The sequence below is a fragment of the Ctenopharyngodon idella genome, chromosome 7 (genome assembly GCF_019924925.1).
Source record: "Ctenopharyngodon idella isolate HZGC_01 chromosome 7, HZGC01, whole genome shotgun sequence".
Taxonomy (NCBI): Eukaryota; Metazoa; Chordata; class Actinopteri; order Cypriniformes; family Xenocyprididae; genus Ctenopharyngodon; species Ctenopharyngodon idella.
The window spans coordinates 18,149,311-18,172,299 of record NC_067226.1 but is presented as its reverse complement, the minus strand read 5'-3'; the positions used below and the strand labels follow the sequence as shown (position 1 = coordinate 18,172,299).

The 22,989-nt window shown below is 37.7% G+C and overlaps 2 protein-coding genes across 4 annotated transcripts; both read left to right on the top strand.

Annotated features, from left to right (window-relative positions):
• Positions 1 to 4,578: 4,578 nt before the first annotated feature.
• On the top strand, positions 4,579 to 11,353 carry rbpms2b (RNA binding protein, mRNA processing factor 2b). 2 transcript variants are annotated; one of them, XM_051900556.1, is made up of 9 exons: positions 4,579 to 5,067; positions 6,774 to 6,851; positions 7,265 to 7,303; positions 7,557 to 7,619; positions 7,984 to 8,009; positions 8,531 to 8,562; positions 8,735 to 8,886; positions 10,030 to 10,102; positions 10,330 to 11,353. In XM_051900556.1, the coding sequence occupies exons 1-8, from the start codon at positions 5,014 to 5,016 to the stop codon at positions 10,093 to 10,095; spliced, it is 510 nt and encodes a 169-aa protein (XP_051756516.1). In that variant the 5' UTR covers positions 4,579 to 5,013; the 3' UTR covers positions 10,096 to 10,102; positions 10,330 to 11,353. The 2 variants fall into 2 exon arrangements, with proteins under 2 accessions (XP_051756516.1, XP_051756515.1); XM_051900555.1 differs by lacking the exons at positions 7,984 to 8,009; positions 8,531 to 8,562 and adding an exon at positions 8,158 to 8,308 and having other exon boundaries at positions 4,593 to 5,067.
• Positions 11,354 to 12,697: 1,344 nt separating this feature from the next.
• cpeb1b (cytoplasmic polyadenylation element binding protein 1b) lies at positions 12,698 to 21,236 on the top strand. 2 transcript variants are annotated; one of them, XM_051900554.1, is made up of 12 exons: positions 12,698 to 12,913; positions 13,754 to 13,922; positions 14,676 to 14,867; positions 15,515 to 15,723; positions 16,617 to 16,869; positions 17,080 to 17,193; positions 17,480 to 17,569; positions 17,867 to 18,003; positions 18,862 to 19,060; positions 19,172 to 19,266; positions 19,759 to 19,839; positions 19,939 to 21,236. In XM_051900554.1, the coding sequence occupies exons 1-12, from the start codon at positions 12,899 to 12,901 to the stop codon at positions 20,047 to 20,049; spliced, it is 1,665 nt and encodes a 554-aa protein (XP_051756514.1). In that variant the 5' UTR covers positions 12,698 to 12,898; the 3' UTR covers positions 20,050 to 21,236. The 2 variants fall into 2 exon arrangements, with proteins under 2 accessions (XP_051756514.1, XP_051756513.1); XM_051900553.1 differs by having other exon boundaries at positions 12,709 to 12,913; positions 17,480 to 17,584.
• The last annotated feature ends 1,753 nt before the right edge of the window (positions 21,237 to 22,989 follow it).

Sequence of the window (22,989 nt, the reverse complement as noted above, 5' to 3'; positions counted from 1 at the left end):
TATTCATCTTTCTTAGAGGCTGAGACAGACTTAGTAGATGTGATGTATTTAAGGTGTATTTAAGTCTGGATTGTATTGCCTTTTCAAGTGATTGACTGTCCTCGCTGCATACTAAAACATTGCTTAAAATGAATACTCTTGATGTGGGTGGGACCACTTCAAGAGTATATAGGGTGTCATTTTAAACTTAGTGGGATTTGAAATATTAAATATTAAACCAGGAAAGTTGGTTTTTCTCACAACATTTTTACATTTTTGAATGCCAAATGATAATGGCCAAAACATTTGTGATGATTTTCATTTTAAAAAAGCTTTACCCTTTATGCTCTACCTATTGAGAAGGTAAATCTTAACATATGCATATGGTGCTGGCCCACTTAAGCTCCATCAGGCACGCCCCTTATCCAGCCCTTAACAGTCCCATGCATCACTGAATCACTCCCCCGACTTCTGTTTAATATTTGATGAGATCAGTTCCTCTTCACTGGTTTTTCTGAGTTTCTGTAGTTCTACTTGGCAGTCTGTGCTGTGTGAGAGATTTAAAATTACTATATGAAGTTCTGCTTGCGCCACCAGAAAAGTGAGTCTCAAAAGCTGTTTTGCTTAATGGTAAATCTTTTTTTTTTTAAAGCCTTTTAAAAAAAAAAAAAAAAAAAAATGTCCGCCCCCTAAAATAAAGTTTCAATATTTTATTGAAACAACAACTTTAGTTTCTGTACTCACGATCTAGACCTTATGGTAGCACCAAATGTAATTTTTGAAAGGAATGAAAACGAAGCTGTGAAGGATAGAAGTAAAGTGTGTTCATGGGATAGTTCACACAAAAATGAAAATTCTGTCATCATTTACTCACCCTTGAGTAGTTCCAAACCTGTATGAATTTCTTTGTTCTGCTGAACACAAAGGAAGATATTTGGAAGAATGTCAGTAACCAAACAGATCTCGGCCCCCACTGACTACCATAGTAGGAAAAATAAATACTATGGTAATCAATGCGGGCGAGATCTGTTTGGTGAAATTCTGATGACAGAATTTTCATTTTTGGGTGAACAATCCCTTTCAGTTGATTGTGCTGTACTTATCAACATTCCAATTGTTCAGCTGATGAAACATCTTTCCAAAAAAAAGTTCAGTAGACAAAAGCTCCATTTTGAAAGCTGTGAGTTTTGAACATTACATGATCTAGTAACTTTGTACAGTATGTACCATTTCGTCACCTTGGAATTCTAAGCTTCTATCTGACATTTTTGTCAAAATTGAGTTATTCACATATTCTGTGACAATTTATTTACATTATGTGATGTTTTTTATGTTGTGTACACTTTGGGAATTTTTATTTAGAAAACAAAAAGGTTCTATCTACAAAGTTGAATGGAATGCAAAAACTTTGAATAAAAAATGCTCAGAATGCAGATAGAACCTTATAATGCCAAGGTGGCTATTTGTTAAGACTTTGTAAGCCTTGTTTTCATCCGGGTAAAATTTAATATGAGGAAATACCACCTAATGTGGTCGTACATATGACCTAAAACATCACTAAATATTGTAGTATAAATTAAAATAACACAAATATTGTCAAGTCTCAGCACAGCAAACTTCCAAAAACACTTATGGAGAACTGGTCAGAGCTTTGTTTTTGTGCATTTTGTCTCAAGTTTTCCTTAATATATAATTTCCTTAATATAATTCAGTCATTTAATTAGTGTTATTAAAGATGATCATTCTGTCTTGATTTGTTTTTCACACAGCTTCAGTTCATTCTAATTGTTCACATTTGTCTGAACACACAGTAGCTCACATTTGTTTCTCTCAGTATGAGCTAAGCCCAATTATTTGAGATCGAGTACTGAAGAGCCTCATTGGAAGTTTGTTGTAATTTGTCCTGTTTGGCAGCCAGTCTAGGCACAAGGAACAGGGCCAAATTTTGATGTTCCCATCCAGTTTCCAGAGTATTTACTATTTCAGGTCTTGGTTTTTACATTATACATAATCTTGGGACTTTCCTTTTTTAACAAACAGCCATGTCAGACAACAGTTTGGCTGGGATTGTATTTCCTAAATGCATGGAATGTTTATGTAAGACAGCGTCAAACTCCAGAGTTCCAGGGTATCAGAACTTAATTTGTCTCTCTGGGAATGTGTTGCCCTTTGTTTTAATAGCATAACCTTTCATGTGCATTTTCCAAATTTAAACAGGAAACATGGGATCACTTGTGAAAATATGAGGGAGGACATAAAATAAATAGCTCTTGAATCAAGAAGATATAGTAAAATTTTAGCTTACATGTGAACAAATGCACAAAAGTACTATTTTAAATATATTTAGATTGCTTGGAACTAACAAAAACTAACAAAAACAATTTTCATAGAGTTGTTTGTTTATATATATATATATATATATATATATATAAAAGAAAAGACAGATAGAGGAAATGACAGATTAACAGGAGAGTTTTTGTCAGCTCTGTTTTGGCAGTTCAAGAGAATACAGATACAAGAGAAAGCTAAAGGGCATACTAATATCCTTCGGTCATAAGGTCTCATTGCTTTAAGCAAAAGAGACCATCAAGAAGTAAACAGGAAAGGACTGTCTTGATGCAAGCAGTTCTTACCATAATTCTGTTTGTGTTTGTTTTATCCAGTTCCGCATCAACAATTATTCCAGAGATTCTACGCCAATGGTTTGTTTTTATAGTGGCAAAAATGTCCCTGACTATGTGGCAATGAACTGTGGTGACTTTGTGTTTAAGGTGTTTGTGTGTCATCAGCCATAAAATGACCGAGTAGGAAGGTGTCCTGAGACTGAGAACTATTTGAATCCCAGTTGAGCATCAACAAGCTGATGTTCAATGAGGAGACACGGTGACCAATGTCAGTGTGGGAGTGAATATTGTCGGTGTAGGAGTATTTCCGCCTGAAGATCAGTCTGTCATGGAGAAATCCCTTTACATTGATGCAGTCCTGCTGACTAAATTGAAAAAAAGGCAAAAAATTATTTGGATGCATCACTCACTCTGCAATCAACATGAATAAAAATCTAAAAAAAAAACCTCTCAATAAAGTCATCAATTATGCACAGCTAAAGTGATTAAGCCTTTCCAAAAGAAGATTTGTTTTCCTCAATCAGGCTTGAACGTCTCTTCTGAGCTGAAAGAAGGAGAGCTGGAGTAAATGGTGGATATGCAGTGAGGCACAGAGGACACGGGGAACACAAGCTAAGTGCTGTGGAGCTCTGTGACGCTGATGCGATGGGACGGGGCCAGTGAGGCGTGAGGAGGAGGAGTGTGGATTGAGGTGGCTTTTGGGACAATAGGCCTGCTCTTCTCCAATAAACATGAAGGCCTCATCACAGCATTCTGGCCCCACTGTACAGGCTTTGTGCTGGGGACTTCACCACTAACAAGCAGATGACACAAAACAGGATGTCGAATTTGCCAGGATTAGCTACCTGTCAATTTATTATGCTATATATATTTCTTTGATAAATGATCACCAATGAAGGAAAACCATTGCTTTGAATGTCACTTTGCAGTGCAATGTGTTAGACGAATGCCAGCACCCTTCTGACTGTGGCATGTCTGCACTCAGCCAATCTGTACACTTGTCATTCTTTAAGAGCCTGGCACTGATATGTCTATCAGTCTGTCTAATGTATAATCATCTTTGGCTCTGTGTACCTCTGTGCTCTGTGTGACTTATTTTTAAACCCCTGAGAACAAGACAAGAGGCATAGGTTACTATTAGAATGAGTGTTAATGGAAATACTGACATCAGGGTGGTCAACCTTTCATTTAATGTTGTTGGTAAATGTTTCTCATATGAACTCCAAACTATTTATTAGTACATTAAAGCTTTAAACACATCCAGTTTGGAGCTTTTAACCGAATTAAGCAGTTACTATAAGACAGGGCCTCAAACAAACTGCAACTCTGTGTATAAACATCTGTAGGATTTATAAATAGTTCATAGTTCCCTTATGTACAATGGAATTAGAGAGGCCTGGCAAGAAAGAATTTGTCTATATTTAGACAGATTGTACAAAACAACACTACAGTAGGTCAATCAGAAGGGGGAAAAAAGACATGTTCCCAACTCTCACCGCACCCCGCTGGCTTCACCAAGCTCCTGTACTTTGATTGTGTGACTATACAATGTCAGGAAATGGGACACAAGACCAGTTTAAGGTACAAAAAGTCTAACAAAATTTATGAGCTTTACAGTACAGGACCATTTCTAATAGACGGTTCACTGTATTGTGTGTCTGACAGTGTTTAAAGGGAAAAGTCAAGTAGCTTTCCTTTTAAACAGATGTTCCCATAATTAAGTGCACTCAAATGTCAGGGTTATTTTTAGAATAGCTCAGTTTTTCAACAAACAAATAGTGGATGTATTGGCTACACCCTGACTCTTTCACTACTGCTCCATATATAAAGAAACTTAAAAGTTAGTTTTACAAAGTCTTTATATCTCTTGGGTAAACGAATTACTATGCCATATCTCTGTTTTATTTATTTACTCTCCTCCCTCCTCCTGATACAGTTGATATGAGATGTCTCCAATAATACAAGGAGCGTTTCCAATTGGTCCGTACTTTCCCATGAAGGCGATGATTCACTAATGGAGGGGTTGGCTTATCCACCAGCTGCAACGCCACTCTCGAGCCTGCCCCATCTCACTTGATGACCTAATTGGCGAACAGGTCAACTATGGAACAGGTTTTACCCATGAGCTCTGCTTTCCTTGAAATTTAACATTTAAAACGAGGTAAATGTGAGGTGGCACCGCCATTTCTCTTTTTTTCTCTTCCCCACACAACGCACTGCACTTCTTTTCACCGAGTCACCTTCGCGTCTTCAGTTCACCTGCCACTTTTGACACGACCTCGGTGTTCCCGCACAAGTTCTGCTGAATCCCGCACGGATCGCCATCAGGATCCAGTCGCACTGTAGGACGCGGAAAAAAAACCCCTAAACTTCTGCCAGTCCTTCTGGGTGTCTCAAGTTTACGCACAAGATGAGTATCAAGTCTGACTCCGAGCCAAACAACAACGTCTCTATTGAAGAGGAGGTGAGAGTTCTGCGTGATTGAGGTGTTGTGAAGAGTAAATCTTTTTATGTCGATGTAAATTGTTTCAAACTTTTGAAGTGTTTACGGTAGTCTTGGCGCATCTCCGCGAAGTTTTTGCTGTGAGGCTAAAGTAAGGAAATAATCACTCAAGAGAATTAAGTGACGGTGGTCTTCATATTCAAAATGAAAGTAATGTAAATTAATGACCACCTATAATTTTTTTTTTTTTTTTTTTTTAATAGAGCGCTGTTGCGTTTCCTTCATGCATGTTTTGGGGAGTTAAAATGCTTTAAAGTTTTTTTTTAAAAATTTTTTTTTTTTTTTTTTTCATTTTTGGCAGAGTTCCTAATAGAATTAAAATACGTGTGCTTATTCAATTCCTTGTCTGCAAGCTAAATCTAGTGATTTAGTTTGTCTTAAAATGTACACAGGCGCAAATCACTGAATTGTTTGAAATTGGCTTCAGCGTCACTGAATGATTGGTTTAATAATTTGGAATAATTGTAATGCAGTAGAACCGTTACTGATTCAGCGGTTTCTTCATAAATTACACTTTTAAAATGGCACAGTTTGTTAACGCTAACTGAAATGTATCAGAGGTTTCTTGCTGTTCATTTTCTTTGTATAAATTTAAATGGACACTGTTGATCATATGCATGCAGGCCTTTTTGATCCATTCATGAATGCCATCTGTGCATTGGCAGAAAAAGACAATACAAACACATCGCACAACTTCAAAAAATACCACTTTGGATTGTGGTTTCTTGATACGTTGGTTAGTAAAATACTTGTTGAGAAAAAAAGTCTTGCACCACTTGCAGCTGTTAGAATAGAACTAAATAAACGTGTGTGTGTGTGTGTGTGTATATATATGTATATGTGTGTGTATATATGTATATGTGTGTGTATATATGTATATGTGTGTGTATATATATGTATGTGTGTGTATATATATGTATGTGTGTGTATATATATGTATATGTGTGTATATATATGTATATGTGTGTGTGTGTGTGTGTGTGTGTGTGTGTGTGTGTGTGTGTGTATATATATATATATATATATATATATATATATATATATATATCTCCATTAGAATATAATTGCATAGTATTAAAGTGTAAAGATAATGGGTTATGGGGCTGTGGTTGAGGGCCAAGGAATAGTGTTGCGCTTTTGGGGTTGTTGCTGTGGGTCAGAGGAAGGAAGTGCTGTCATGCTGTGCAATGTTGTCCATTGCTGTTCCACTGGCAGTCCATTGTGGCTTTGAACCTCCCACCAAGTCAAAGCGAGTGGATGCACGTTTGTGATTTCTATAGCCATTTATTTGAATGTGGTGATACAAAACACATTTGTCTTCTGAATCTTTATACTGTATACTTTTTCATAGGAGTATTTCCATTGTGCCACAACACCATTCCTGTCTTTTTGTATTTGTGTTCAGCTGATTACAAACCATGAGCTTTTTTATTAAATTCATGCTGACTTTGTGGCATGTGTGTTAACTAGTCATTTTTCCCCACATATTTAAAAAAAAAAAAAAAAAAAAAAAAAAAAACTTTTTTTTTTATATATATATATATATATATATATATATATATATATATATATATATATATATATATATATATATATATATATATATATATATATATATATATATATATAAATAATATGGCATTTGATTTATGTCTTGTATTTTACAGGTACGAACTCTATTCGTCAGTGGTTTGCCAACAGATATCAAACCTCGTGAGCTCTATCTGCTGTTTCGACCATTTAAGGTAAAAACAGATATTTTAAATTTAAATCGCATTGACTGTGTTTAGCCAAAACTTTTACTTCCCTTGGGTATTAGCTCTTAATTAAATGACTTTATTACGCTCAGCCAAACCACAGTGAGAATTAAAAAAAAAAAAAAAAAAAAAAAAAGTATTTGGAATTTAAAATGCATGCTGAAACAATGAATTAACTGGAATGGAATTATCAAGTTTATAAATTGCTGCTAAATGGTATCGCAATTCTAACACCCAGATCTTCAGCTCTAGTCACTCAGGCTAGTGGTGCAGTAAAGTGCATCCTCTGTAAATGTCTCTATCTGACAGTGTTGGCCTCTTATGGAGAGTGCAGCAGGAATTTCTTCCTTTTCAAGCATGTGACTACATTGCTGCTAATTGGATTTTCTTTTCCTTTTCAGGGTTATGAGGGTTCACTTATCAAGTTAACATCAAAGCAGGTGAGAAATTGTTGGATAATACAGCTGACCAGGTTTGCAGTATATTAAAACATGCATGTTTGCACTTGTGCAGCAGACATGGCTTTTTTTTTTTTTTTTTTTTTTTTTTTTTTTTTTTTTTTGTCAACTGCAAAGTGATCAGTCACATTATGAAAGCAATTTTTAAATGTTATTTTTATAGCTATAAAAATAATGTTTTTGATAAGTGACATTGTTCTTTTGGCCATTGATTCTTTCTTTCTTTCTTTTCCAGCCTGTTGGGTTTGTAACCTTTGATAGCCGTTCCGGCGCTGAAGCGGCAAAAAATGCATTAAACGTAAGAAACCAGCCATCTGTAAGCAATGGCTTGAATTATTGAAAATCTGTTGGATGAAGCCCAGCTAGGTTCACATTTGATGTGGTTTAGAGTTGTCTACTGTATACATTAAGAATGTACCTTGTGCTAGAAACTGCAAGTACAAAAACGGCCATAGCTTACCTCCGTTTCTCTCTATCTCATAAAACATTAAATTAACTGGCGTGTTTTTCAATCCATGGTGTCCCATATTCATTTTATAAGTTTGTTTCAGCACCAAAAAGTGCAAAATGTTTATTTCAAGAACTCCAAGCATTACTGAGCATCATGTTTTGGGAGAAGCTGCTCTATTAGACTACTGATAATGTTTTCCTCTTGTCTTTAGTGTGTAGTATGTGTCCACCTGTTTAGGTAACCACTAGCTTTGCTGTTCAGTCACTAGTAGAATCGTTCACCTGCATGTGGGCACCAGCTTAAGACACGCTGCACATTTTTACCAGGGTCTGGCAGGCACAACCCATCCCCATTACTCTATCCCCTCCCCCCCTTGTGTCTCCAGGGGGTTCGATTTGACCCTGAAAACCCGCAGACCCTCCGGTTAGAGTTTGCTAAGGCCAACACGAAGATGGCAAAGAGTAAGCTGATGGGCACTCCGAATCCCACAAATATCCACCCAGCTCTAGGAGCACACTTCATAGCACGGGACCCATGTAAGTTTACGGCACACATGCTAGTTCGCACACTGCAGAGACAAACAGGCACACACTCTGTAGCTACGCATCTAGAGTAGATCTTAGGAAAACGCAAGGAGAAACTAATCCACCTCCACATGCATGTGTCATTAGCAAATGGCCATTTCTGTTCTTATTTCTATTACACTCAAGTTCAGCATTAGCACTTCACATCTCATTCAACCTCTCTTCTGTTCCAAGCCAAGTCACAGAAATTACCAGAGATCACACAGGTATCTATATTCAGTTCCTGCCTCTGCTGTTTGCAAAATTAAGTCTGTTGGAATATGAGGGCCTCTGACTTCAAGAATTTGTCAAACACTTTATCTTATTCGAAGTGGTGATTTCAGTCTGACATGCTGAGCTGGTCCTGAGTCTGAAGTGATGTTTGCTATGCCTCCTCAGATGACTTGACAGGGGCTACGTTGATCCCAGCGTCTCCAGAGGCCTGGTCTCCTTACCCACTCTATACTCCGGAGCTCAGCCCCGGCCTGCCCCACACGGCTTTCACCTACCCGGCAGCAGCCGCTGCCGCAGCAGCCGCACTTCATGCTCAGGTGAGGCCATCTTTTCCTTTCCTTTTTTTTTTTTTTTTTTTTTTTTTTTTTTTTTTTTTTAAATGTAACCTCCTATTTAAGTATTTTGGTTGGTTCAAGTTTATGCAATTTTGTTATTTATTTGAAAATTTAAAAAAAAGTTTCAAGTCTATCTTTGTATTCAACTGGTCAAGGATGATATGGAATTTAGAAAGCAATCAGCAATCAGTAATGAGTAATGCAGTAATAGTACAGTAATCTAATTACACTGTTGAAGGTATAATTACTTATAGTGAAGATATAATAAGTAACTTGCCCAACACTGCTAGTAGCAAATTAAATCCTACTTTGTCATCCTGTCAGAATTGGGGCTTTTTTTTTTTTTTTTTTTCTCTCCCCCAGAAGGAATACATAGTAAAACATTAAGTGCAAATACATCAAATGTTGCTTTGAAATTTGCTCTTCCATTAGTCACATAATTTTATAAAATGTAATTTGCCTTTACACTACAGTAAATGTGCTTTTGTTAGGTGATCTCTTAATGCACACAAATGAACATTATTAGAAATGTGGTTCTTTCTGGAAAAAGGGACTTATTAGGGAAACCATTATTTAAATAATTTGAACCATTGAAGTCTTTAAACATTGCTTATGCTTCCACCCATTTGACAACCTCCTCCTAAATATACTATTTTATTTTTTAGACCACAAGTTGAAGTGCATCAGTCATCTTTAAGCCACGTTAGGTGTTAAGTCTTATTGTGTACATGTGCGTGTGTGTATGTATATGTGTGTGTATAATTTATTTATTTTTTTTTTAGACGCTTTGCCTAATTTACTACAGTTCATCTGCTATTGTTGTATAGAGCTTAAAATCCTCTGAATGTTAGCACAATAGTAGTGTGTGACTTTGACTTCTTTGGTCAATACTAAGATGTTTTCCTATTCCACGTTAGTAGAGACCATTATAAATGGCAAGAAAAGCAAATTATATAAGGCTTATGGTCCTGGCACAAAAGTAGTGTTACACTGTCGACTGTGACTGCTTGGGTCTCATAGATTTATCAGGTGAATATAATAGTAAAGTTATGGAAGTGTCTCAACTGCTGGATTTTTTTTTTTCTTTTTCTTTTTCTTTTTCTTTCTCTTTCTCTATTCTTTTAGATGCGCTGGTATCCCTCCACATCAGACTCATCCCAGCCTGGATGGAAATCAAGGCAATTCTGCTAAAAATATAGTAAGGCCGTTACTTTTCCCATGCAAAGTTATTATATAATGTTGTGCATGTTGTTGTTTGTTTTGTTTTTTTTTTTTTTGTTTTTTTTTGGGGGGGTTAATTATATTGATGATGATGATGATGATGATGATGATGATGATGATGATGATGATCTTAGTAATTGCTGTTGTGTGTGTGTTTTTTTTTTTTTTTTTTTTTTTTTTTTTTTTTTTTTTTTTTCCCTTCAGGTTTTTCTCTGCAAGCGGCGCCTTCCAGCTCCTGTTTAAAATCAGTCCAGTTCATTTGAACTTGTGGATTTTGGATGTATTAACTCCTCTGGAATTAGGCCATGAAGAGATGAGCTTTTATTGAAGAGAGCCTATATTGAAGTCATATTGCCAACAGCACAAAAAAATAAAAAATAAATAAAAAATAAGAGGCATGTAGATGGTACAGTAGACCTTAGTACTTCTTAATGGATCAGCTCCTTAAATTTTTTTTTTTTTTTTTTTTTTTTTTTTCTCCCCCTTTATTTTGTATTGAAGAATTTAAGATAAAATGCTGTTTCATTTATTCATTCATTGAGATTTGCTCTGGGTCTAAGTAAAATGAGACAATCAACTGACATTGCAGACAACCAGCATGTTAGTTTTGGCATGAATTGTAGCTCTGTGCATCATTCTAGTATGTCTGTTGCTTTCATGACCGGTGTAACCTTGTTTGTGTTTGGTAGCTTGGTCATTGAAGTTGCTTATTATGTACAAAACCTTGGCCAACTCATTTTGATGGGTAATGTGATGGATGGACAGATGGTTTCCCCTGCTAGTTTCCACTATAACACATCACAGAGGGTATGATGACTACAATCTCAATCTAGAGTGTGTATCTGGGGAGAGAAGAGTTTGTGCAATTGAAATAAGTAATCTGTATAAGTTATTGGTAACTTTCTTTGTATGTTTTGACATTTGTTTTTGTATCAATGTCCATTTATAGCAGTTTCGGAGATTAAGTTGTAATTTTCTTTGGTTTGACTGTGTCAGTGTGGCACAAACTAACAGTATATGGACAGCAAATTTGGCTGCTAACGTGAAAATACTGTTTTAGTTAATACTCTGAATATAAAGAGATGCTACAATGGTGCATGATTTTAATGTGGGTATAGTAATGGTTAATTCAGACATTAGAAATGTATTTGTAAAAAAAAAAAAAAAAGTGTTTGGTGTACAAAAATACTACTGTGTGATAGAGTATTAAAATGGGAATGCATTAAAATGCCTTGTGTGTACTTTTTTTTTTTTTTTTTTTTTTTTTTTTTTTTTCCTCTCTCAGTAAACTGCACAGATACATCTTGTACTTTAAACATTAACATACAGAATTAACAGGGATGCTTGGCAAGTTCACCTAAAAATGTAGTCTTTATTCACTTTCATGTTTTTAAATCTGCATGACCTTCCTCCATGGAGCACAAAAGCGGATGTTAGGCAGAATGTCAAGGACTAAGAGCTTCAACACTGTCTTTTGCATGCAATAAAAATTAATGGTGTTTCAGAGTGTCATTTGACCTAACATCCAGACAGTCTGTAAAAACCAGCCAATATAGTTTTAAACCTAAGCTGTTTTAAACCATGTTTGAGCTGTTTTAACTGAAAGCAGCTTGCACTGATATATCTCTTAAAATATGTTAGTGCCATTGTTTTGTCTCAAGCTTCACACCAGTAATGTTTTTTTTTTTCCTAAGGCACGTTTATAAAACTTAAATATCCTAATTGAACTAAGGCCTATCCACCTCAGGTAGAGTGTGCGCGGCCATTAATGTGTCTGGCTTCCGGTGTCATTCAATTCCAGTTGTTTTTAGCTGTACAAAACACCTTACTTCCGCGTTGAAAAATAAGGTGGATCCTCCAGGCTTAATCTAAGCCTTTGTCTGTGAAATCGGGCCTATGAAACATTTAATTAAGGTTAAACTGAGCTGAGCAGAAGACAAGCAGATAATGTAAGATCAGTGCTGCCCTCTGGAGGAAATTGCTCCGTAGTCTTTGTAATTGTTTTTAAAATAGGCTACATGCCCAGCAATAATGTGCCTGTAAAACACTTCTGTATTCATTGTATTATAGGAGTCTTGATTCCAAAATGTGTAATTTGTCATCGATAAAGACTTAATTTATAAATGGTGCTCTCCATGGTCCTGATTTCTGCCAATAAAAGCAATTCACACGTGACGTGACACATTTCAAATAGGCTACTAAAACTTAATGCCACGCCCGCACTGTGTAGATCTAAAGCAATTTATATAATGGCAAAAGTCATTATAAAAGTCCTCAAATTTATTTTTAGATCTAAATATATTCATCTGTCTCTCAAAAGGCCCGAAACTGCAATATACTATAAGAAACGTAAAAGCCACGTCCATAAATATTAAATATTATAATATTATATATATTAAATATTATATATATATATATATATTATTTACTAAATTACAAGAATTAACTTGTGTGAGTAAATGAAATTCAGACAGAAAACTCGTAATGTAATAAATCATATAATATAGCTAAATCTAGACATTTAACGTATACGTTTTGAAACAGTAAATTAGCCTGTGAAAAATGACACGGTTTCAAATGCCCGCCCCCTCATGAATAAAAATCAACGTGCAATCTGTGATTGGTTAACGCCAGAGAAGATCTGGAGCCCAGAGTGTTTGATCCGAACACAGGTGTTGTAAATTAGGCCAAAATTTCATTCGGAAGGTTTAAGTAGACTTTACGAGAAGTAAACTGGGTGTTGTATTCGATAATTTTGGTTGTTAGTTCTGCCATGGCGTTTTCTCTGGTGAGTAGTTTAGAAAGAGAAAGCCTGCCAATTCGTTTTTGAATTTTGCATCACGTTTTTATTAAGTCTATGGGATTGTGTGAGTGTGTTAAACGTTTTGTTGGTCTTTGTTTGTTTGGCCAGCGTTTATTACATTTATAAAGTTTAGGTTTCGTAAAAGTAATTAGTGCGTTTTTGTTGAGCATGCAAAAATGCTAGCTATTATGATAGCCTGTATAATCAGTAATGACTGTTTACAGTGAAATAGAAATCCATTAATATAGTTACCATTGATGAGGGTTGTCCAATCTAATCATTGGCTGCTTTGTTGTTCAATTTCACTGCATGAATGGCTGTGACACCCATTGCACTACAATTTACAGGCATATGCTCCATCACACCAGTGAAAATTGGGGAGGGGAAAAAAAAAAAAAAAAATTAAAATTCTAAGTTCAAATCTTATGACATTTCAATGTTTTCCTAACTGAATATGAAAAGGTGAGGAAAAGGGGCAGGGAAGGAATCAGGCCTATAGCTGCATCCCAAATGATGTGCTTTTTGCTGTGCACTTATACTATTTATTTCAACCCTTTGGTGTGTAAGAATTAAAAAATTTTTTTTGTTCAATGTTGGGGTCTGATAGCCCTTCCTTTTTTGCTATGCAAGTAAAGCTGCAACATTTGAGTGCCTGAAGTGTACAATGTTCCATGCTCTTTTTCCTGTTAAATAAGTGCATCATCCATCTGGGAAACATGCTACTCTCCCAATTGTACTACAGAATGGCTTAAGAATAAGTATGCAAATTGGGACGTACCTCATATTACCATTAGAGTGAGGCTTGTATCTGTTTTGTTCTGACAGAGAGAAAATCCCAGACTTCTTAACTGCCTGGATTCTGACATTCCAGCCCTGTCCACATGCAGCAATGCTGACACGTTCTGCAGAATGAACACCATGCTAGGCAACTCCTTGGATCTGAGCGGGGTGTGCACGACTCCTACTGCCAAGAGCAAGCGAGACCCTTTTAATGGTAAATTGTAATGTCTGTCTGTTTTGTGAGAAGTAGAAAAGTAGCAAGTAAACCCTTCTTTATTATATGTGCAGACACAATAATAATAATACAGATTTGTAACATTTTTGTCTGTCATTTTTGTCCGCTCCCCACATTCACATGCATCTGCTGCAGTGCTGTTTGCACTTTTGGCTTTGGCCCTTCATTCGAGCTTCATGTGCTCAGGGAATCATTACAGCAACGGTCATGTAATGTCATGCAGGCGAGACGGAGGATGCTGAATCAGGGTTGGAGCAAGCCGTTGGATGCTGTCCAGTTCTGCATGAGCAGCCCAGATTGCTCATTCTTCAGCTACTTAGCCAATAGCAACAGTCCTGCGATTCACTGGAGTTTATCTCTTAGCCTGCAGCTAGCAGCAAACTCTCTCTCTCTGCCACCTCGAACGGGAGCCTGAGCCAGAGGTGGGAGGGGGTGCTGTCTCTTTGCAGGAGAATTTGTCAGGAATGCACGGTGGTGTGGCATCAGAGGAGGCCAGGGACTGATGTCATTAGCAAGGGGCTGTGAGGGCAGCAGCGCCTGGGTCACATGCAGGGTGGGTCGTCTCTGCAGAGACAGCTGCTCCTGTGCAGTTTAGCCAGGCGGAGGGAGGCAATCCGCGATTTACCAGAGCCTAGGGAGCCAATGCTTTCTCGAATGTGCATGCCTTTTATTCCCACTGCTGATGCAGAGTGGCCAAACTGTGTGTGTTTTATTTCTGGACTCTGTTAACAGATCGCCCCGACTCAGACCTGTCTGCGGTCCGGAGCAGGATGCTTTTTCCGAGTGGTGGCCAGGACTCATCCAGGGGTCTGTCCGACGTCAATAACTGGGGTCTGGGCCTACAGTCCCTCAGCCTGTCTGACTGGGAGAGACCGTGGAGCAGCCATGACACTGATCCCTCAGCACAGACCAACACAGCCTCATGTGAGTGAAATGTGTAACTGATATGTTGCCTCAATCTTATAACATTGCCACAACATTACATAAACCTTGAAGTAAAACCATTCTATCATTTATGCATTATTCCTTTAAAGTGAGTTAATTTTTGCTTCAATTTAATAGACCGTAGTATTAAACTCTTCTTTCTGAAGTGGTTTAAAAATTGGGTTGATGTACTTGTTTTAAAGTCATTCTGTTTACAACAGACTTATTCAAGCAGCATCGATTTTTGGATGGAGAAGGTTTTTGTTTATTTTTAAATAAACCAGTTCAAGCTAGTGTCAGATGTTAAACAGAACTACATGCGTGAACTGAAGTGACTCTGGTCCTTATTGGTATCCATGTCCTGTCTAGAGCGGGTTAAAACCTTTCCCGCTAGGCCCGTAGAGCCTTTTGTTGACACTTGTCACAAATTATTGGCCTGCCTCATGCGCTGGTAATTCTCATTAGTGTGCTGAAATGAGGTGTGTTTGTTTTTGTTTTTTTTCCTTAATTTGATGTCTTGTTTGTTCTGGGGGGTTTAGGGAAGAAACACGGAGATCATCTATTCTGTTGAATTTATTTATTTATTTTTTTTTTTTTTGGGCCATCTAATATTGTTTTGCTTTATCACCAATTCTGATTTTGTTCAGTGCAAGGGATTTTGAGGACTCCCAACCAGCTCTCAAACAAGCTTCCAAGCTACTCTGAGCCTTCAATTGGTGCCACAGACTTCCTAGAAAAATTTCCCAGCATGGCACGCTTAAACTCTCAATCTTTCCTGGACACTCACTCCATTAGCCCTGTGGACTCAGAGACCAGTGGCTTCAGCTCTGGTTCTGATCACCTCTCAGACCTGCTGGTAAGTAAGATCATGTTTGGTGTAGTCTCTATTATTATTATTAATAATAATAATAATAATAATAATAATAATAATAATAATAATAATAATAATAATAATAATAATAATAATAATAATATTATTAATATATATATATTTTTTTTCTCCATTCACTGCCATAGTAGCATTAACATACTGGGGATTTACTTTAAGTGGCTTTCTTGCTGCTCCGTTTAGACTTCTTAGAGGTGGGCAATATGAGCAATCTTTACCATAATTTAAATTTCAAACACAGACAATTGCAAAATTTTGAAGCCTATCTTTACTAAAATTGGTCTTGTTGGTACTGTATACTAAAGTGTTACTAAATTTTAAATACTGTATTTTTCAACATTGTTGCCAAAATGACTGCTAAAGTCAAAAAAGTTAAACCCTCATCAGGGACTGGATTTACAAAACATTAAGAATAAAGTCTTAACTGATTTTCTAACTTAAGAATAAAGTGAACACTTTATTCCTTAAAACATTTCTTGTTCTTGATCTTGGCTTTTTTTTTTTTAAACATGGTAAATGACCCCTTAAACTTAAGTCAAAGGTAAACCGTTTAATCAATACCCCCCCCCAATTAGCAATACAACATTGTTTATGATATTCTGCAGGCTGTGCAAAAAGACAGACTTTGGGGGAATCATTCATGGTTTTGAATTAAAATGTTTTTGACTTTGGAATGTTAAAATGGTGTCAACTTGACTGTAGAGCCACTTTGGAATGTGCGTTGTCAAAAGTGCCATACCAATAAATTTGACACTGCTAGTGATCCAAACAGTGTAGTGTGAAATGGCTGGTTTTAATGGTAACTCTTTATGGTCCTTGTAGTATTTTGGCAAACCTAACCTCTCTTTTGCCTTTTGCAGTCTTCATTGAGGATCTCTCCGTCTGTGCCCTTCCTTATGTCCAGTATGCAAAGGGATCCCCTCAAGCTAGCTCTTGGCTCTCGTCTGGACCACAGCAGCTCACCTCTCACCCCACCACCCAGTGCTACTCCAAGCGGTGGTCTGTCCCACCGCTGGCCTGGTGCCTCCATCTGGCCCAACTGGGACCTGATGAAGACCCCCGAAAGCCCTTTCAGCATTGAAAGAGAGGCCTGGCTTCACAGACAGGCGGCTTGTATGGCCCGTTGCATACTACTGTAGTGCATGATCTTATAGGCTATCCCTCACCCCTTCACCCTCCCACCAAAAACTTCTCAACCACCCCCAACACTCACCTTGAACAGATGTTGAAATCTGGCACAGCAATTCACTGTACTGTTTGTTTTTATTCGGTGCATTATGCAGGTGAATTACTTTGCTTAATTAGTGAAATTGTGCTCCACAGCAATCAATGAAGCTACCTTCACATGGAGTGGACAGCTGCCCCCCAGACACTACCAAAATCCCATTTATTCCTGCAAGGTCTTTTTGGGAGGTGTTCCCTGGGACATTACTGAAGGTAGGAGGATAAGTCTTTTCACAAAAATATTAAGCAGCACAATGGTTTTCAACATTGATAAATATTTAAGCACCAAATTGGCATTAGAATGATTCCTGAAGGATCATGTGACGCTAACTGGAGTAATGACTGAATTTGCCATCACAGAAGTTAAATTAAATGGAAAAGATATTTGAAATGGTAATTTATTTTAGACTGATCCCACTGATGCTGATCCTAAACTTTGAGCGGTACTGTAGATAATTCCCCTCCCCTAGACTAATGGCTTTTCTCTCTTTGTCCTCAGCTGGTTTGATAAACACTTTTAAATGCTATGGCCCTCTGAGTGTTGAGTGGCCAGGTAAGGATGGCAAGCATCCTCGCTGCCCTCCGAAAGGTAATATGCCCAAAGGTAATGCTGAAAGGGTAGGAAACTTATTTTATTACAGCACTGTGGCAGGATGGTGTGGTTCATGGCACTCAACATCTTGGTGGCTATAACAACCTTTCATACACATGTGGTGGTAATTGTTCTGGGAATTAAGGATATTTTTACACTTTGCAAAATGTCCATACCCAGGTTTGTTGTAGTTGTGCGATCTACAATTAGGGAGGTGGCCGTAAGGCAATAGATTAAGGCAAGTGTAACACGCAAGTCTCAGTATGGCAAAACATTACTTATTTCACTTTTCAGGTTATGTGTACTTGGTGTTTGAATCCGACAAGTCTGTGCGTGCCCTGCTTCAGGACTGCACTGAGGACCTGCTCCATCCTGAGGGCTACAGCGAGTATTACTTCAAAATGTCCAGCAGAAGGATGCGCTGCAAAGATGTAAGCTTATCAGACTTTGTAACGTGCAAATGGGTTGTAAAATTAAAGGGTTGGTTCACCCAAAAATGTTGTTCTACACCCATAAGACCTTCCTTGAAACACAAATGAAGATAATTTTGATCCGATGGCTCAGTGAGGCCTCTATTGCCAGCAATGTCACTGTACCTCTCAAGATCCAGAAAGGTACTAAAGATATCTAGTGATGGCCGATTTCAAAACACTGCTTCGAAGCTTTACAAATCTTTTGTTTCGAATCAGTTGTTCAGAGCACCAAAGTCACGTGATTTCAGCAGTTTGGTGGTTTGATAAGCAATCCAAACATCTGATTCAAAACCAAAGATTTGTAAAGCTTCGAAGCAGTGTTTTGAAATCGGCCGTCACTAGTTATTGTTAAAGTCGTTATTTGTTTTTTTGTTTTTTGTTTTTTTGTGCACAAAGTGTTCTCTACACTTTATAATAAGGTAGAACCACTGAACTCACACGAACGGTTTCAGATATGTCTTTAGTACCTTTCTGGATCTTGAGATGTTCAGTGACATTGCTGGCAATAGAGGCCTCACTGAGCCCTTGGATTTCATCAAATATCTTAATTTGTGTTCCGAAGATGAACGAAGGTCTTAGGGGTGTAGAATGACATGAGGGGGAGTAATAGGTGACTTTCTTTTTTGGGTGAGCTAACCCTTTAACTATTGTACCAAAAAAGCTTACTGTGTGGGTGAAAAGTGCCTGTTGATCTGCTTCCAGAATGGTTTTTTTTTTTTTTTTATTTTTTAAATGGCTCAACCTGCATTTGTATGGTAAAATATTGTCCCTTTCTTGGTGTTTGACATGCCGACTTGTCTTTTCTTGGCCCTTCAGGCACAGGTGATCCCTTGGGTGATTTCAGACAGTAACTATGTGAGTTGCCCCTCTCAGAGGCTGGACCCTAGGAACACTGTGTTTGTAGGAGCTCTGCATGGCATGCTCAATGCTGAGGCCCTGGCAAGCATCATGAATGATCTGTTCGGAGGAGTTGTGTATGCAGGCATTGACACAGACAAGCACAAGTACCCCATTGGTGAGAATTTGTGGCCAATTATTTTTTTCTTTCCCCTCTCCGATTGTAACTAATAGTACTATGATATTGTGGTTTGACATGTTGACATTGTTTTCCTCTTTCTTTTTCCAGGATCTGGACGTGTAACCTTTAACAACCAACGCAGTTATCTGAAAGCTGTGAGTGCTGCATTTGTTGAGATAAAGACGCCCAAATTTACAAAGAAGGTAGAGAAATTTTTAAAGCTTTTTCATTGTTAGTAATGGAGTACTAACCTAATGCCTTTTGGCATGCTGCACTGTATATGCTTTTATACTGGGTGACCATTCTCATTGGTGAAACTGTTTACAAGCAAATGTGCAGCAGTGGCTTTTTTTTTTTTTTTTAAAGCCTTTTATAGTTGACTTGGTCTTCTGTGGTTTTCCGTTATTGGTAGATAAGTGCAAATCCAGTGATTTACACTATGTAAAATGCATTGAGTCTGTAGCTTAACTGACCACTTAAAGTAGCGTTGCTCATGGAAACCACTCGTTCAGAGATCTGTTTGCTGTTGTAACTTTACATCCATTCACTTTAGATCAATTGGTACTTCGTTTAGTCACATTTGCCAATATCTGCCTTGCAGTTCATGTAGATCTCTTTAGTATGCCACTCAATATTTTTCCTCAAGGCTTTTTATTTATTTTTTTTTTCTTCATGGATATGGTTTTCCTTTTTAGGTTCAGATTGACCCATACCTGGAGGATGCCATCTGTCAAGCATGCAGTCGTGAGCCTGGGCCATTCTTTTGCAGGGACAAGGTGAATTGTTTTCCCCTTCTCCCTTTCATCAACTTAATTTGCGTGTGTCAGTATAATGAAGGTCTAATATTTTTTTTTTTTTTTTTTTTTCTTCCCCAGACCTGCTTCAAATACTACTGTCGCTCCTGCTGGCATAGGCAGCACTCCATGGACATCCTCAGTAACCACCGCCCTCTGATGCGAAACCAGAAGAAGCGGGATGCCAACTGAAACACGCATGGCAGCACGATGCCTTATCCTGGATGTCCATTGCGCCTGCTGCCCTTGGGGCACTGCTCTAGAGTCGGCCCCCATTCAAAAGGCCCTCCCAGGAGTTGGGGCATGGGGAAACACTGTAGAAAGTTCACTGTTGCACTTTCTTTTTAGTTTGGCTTGTTCACTTTGGCACTGTACACAGTGAGATGGGTTAGCTGGGGCCCGTGGATGGGAAGACCCAGAGTTTTTGACCAAGTTGCGATTTCAGGCCATGGTTGAAGGATTTTTTTTTTTTTTTCTCCCTTTTTATAGGTTGCTATTTTGTTTTGGTAAAAATCATTCTAAAAGTCTCGTTTAAAAGACGGAAGCCATACAGTGCCTTTAATTGGTTTTCCCCTTTCCACGCTAGCTGCTTTTTTTTTTTTTTTTTTTTTCAAAATGTTTTTTACGTTTGAGATGCAACTACAAAAGCCAGATTTTCATCATGACATTTTTCACAGTTTTAGTTTTCATAAATTTTTTACATGAAACAGTTTTAAGGTATGGCATGAAAAAGGTTGAATAGCAATCTACCTAGCGGCTTTTTAATTTTTGCGCTTTTTTTTTTTTTTTTTTTTCCTCCATGTTTTTGGAGTATTTTTGCCTTTATCAGTGTTCTGTTTGGTAAAAGAAGAGGTTTGCGCATAACCCTGCAGATCTAATTGCCAATCCAGATTTATTTCAGTGCGTGCCTCCACTAGGCATTGCTTTTACCGCTCTCGATCAGATTTCAAACCAACTTAATATAAATCCAGAAATGAGAATGGCCATCGACTGCACGTAGTTTTATTGCACTTTTTAATTTGCACTTTGTAAAGGGGTAGGTTTTTAATCACTTATTGTACATCAGCAGGTGTTGTGGGTATGAGCCCATATGGCTGCTTGTATTTAAAACCATAGACTTCCCTTGAATGTACCAAGAGCCTTAGCAGACTAAATGCAATTGTCACTTTAATCATCTTCTGTTGAAAGTCTGAATGGATAACATTACTTTCAGAACTTGAAGACTGTCTTTTTTTTTTTTCCTTCTTTCTGACCATATGCATTCCATGCAGAGCTATTTCCCAAGCTCCTGTGTCATTCTACCTCGTTGTCTGCCAAGTTTGCTTAAAAGGGTGAAGTTTGAATTTTTGACTGGGCACAATAAAGGTGTTTAAGCATTATTCCTGTTGTATCTGTTTCTTTGAGGCCTGTTAAATGTAATTTAATGCATTAGCAAAGCAGCAAGTTTGTATACCTCCACTTAAAGTCCTCTATAGGGAGGTTGTCATGAATTAATTCTCCTTGTCCACTAGGTGGAAGTGCTGCATTTGCTAATCTCCAAATGAGGATCAGGGCTGGAATTTTTTTTTTTTTTTTTTTTTTTTTTTCCCCATCTTGAGGTGAAAGTTTGTGTAAATTGCTAATTAATAGTTACACAAATGTGTACTAATATAATCCTACTTCTCAAGCTAGAGCTAATTACATCTAAATTTGGACTGCTTGACACTTACTTGTACCATTTCATTCTACATTGAATTCAACATTACTTTATAGCTGTCCATTGAAATTCTGGAAGAGAGCTGTGGGTTAAGAGGATATCCCAATGGCTTTTCTGTGCTTTTTATGGTGACAGCCATTAGAGTATGTCATCAAAGCCCTTGTTACTGCTAAGCTAGGAACAGTATTTTAGTTCCAGATGGTGGTGTATGGAAGGTGGGATGTATGAAATGAGGATCCATTATTGCCTGGAGGAGCCTATAAATGTTCTGGGCCCATATTCACATAACATCTTAAGGCTAAAAGCATATAACTCCTAATTTGCTGATATAGGAGAAACAGGCACATCAGTCCTAAATTTAGTATTCCTAAATGTGTTGCTGAGTATTTCACAAAGAATTTTAGTGCTAAAATTAGCTTCTAAATCTGTGAAAAATTATTAGTCAAGAGGACTCCAGAGCCACCAAGACCAAATCACAAACACTCCTAAAATGGTTGTTGCCTGCAATCCGCCTCAGTCTGCTCAAAGACACTGTACATTACTGAGGCATAGAGCTTTTCTTCTGAGCTGAGCCTTTTCTTCATATGCAGTATTTTGATTTATAGTTTAATCTATGATGACATAACATAAAGGTTCATTTATGTACAGGCAAAATATTGAATGATGGAGAATAAATCATTGTGGTCAAGTTGAGAATAATGTCCAATCGCCGGTGCCGATAACCTTGTGGGCAGCTCGCGTGACCTGAGTTTGAACTGCGGCTTGTGGACCTTACCCGGTAGATGCCAAAACTACAACATCTGGGAGCAAAAATCATCTTTCTCCATTTACAAGCATTCAAACTTAGTGTTTTCTGAGTGACAAAGTACAGTAGGCCTCAAAAAAGAATTGGTCGCTGTTAAAACTTATATAGTAAAAGCAATATGATCTTCCAGAAAAAAAGATTTTCAATGGCCATCATTTTTTTTTTTTTTTAGGCCAGATAATGTAGTTGCACCATCAGCCAGCAGGGGCTGTGCTAATCATCCAAACTTTGGTTATTTACAGCTAAATGGCTCCAAACCAACCAGGGACTGGAATTCAGTGTAAGCGGCTGTGAGGGTGGAAAAGTGTGTGAGCTGAGAAAGGACCTGCCAGCTGAGTCCGTGTGAATCACCCAGCAATCACAGGTGTGTGGAGGATGACGAGCGTCTGCATTTACATAACCTCCTGTTTTTCCTCCCCCTATACACATCCCACCAACACTACAAAAATAACACTCTAAGACCATCTGAAACATTTTCAAAATGCAATAGAGCATTAACCTTTTAGTGCTGTATACTTAACCAACATAATGAAATGTTGCCAGATTCGTGTTCATTTGTTTACGCATTCTAGTTTTACTGGACATTTCACTTTGAAAGTGCCGTGAAACCTGCAACAAGCAAAATCTTTTT

Coding starts and splice junctions, on each gene's coding strand:
- rbpms2b (XM_051900555.1), top strand. CDS start 5,014: ATGAGTATCAAGTCTGACTCCGAGCCAAACAACAACGTCTCTATTGAA. Junction 7,304..7,556: donor TCAAGTTAACATCAAAGCAG/GTGAGAAATTGT, acceptor TTTCTTTTCCAG/CCTGTTGGGTTTGTAACCTT. Junction 7,620..8,157: donor CGGCAAAAAATGCATTAAAC/GTAAGAAACCAG, acceptor TTGTGTCTCCAG/GGGGTTCGATTTGACCCTGA.
- cpeb1b (XM_051900553.1), top strand. Junction 18,004..18,861: donor GAAGGATGCGCTGCAAAGAT/GTAAGCTTATCA, acceptor TTGGCCCTTCAG/GCACAGGTGATCCCTTGGGT. Junction 19,267..19,758: donor CGCCCAAATTTACAAAGAAG/GTAGAGAAATTT, acceptor TTTCCTTTTTAG/GTTCAGATTGACCCATACCT.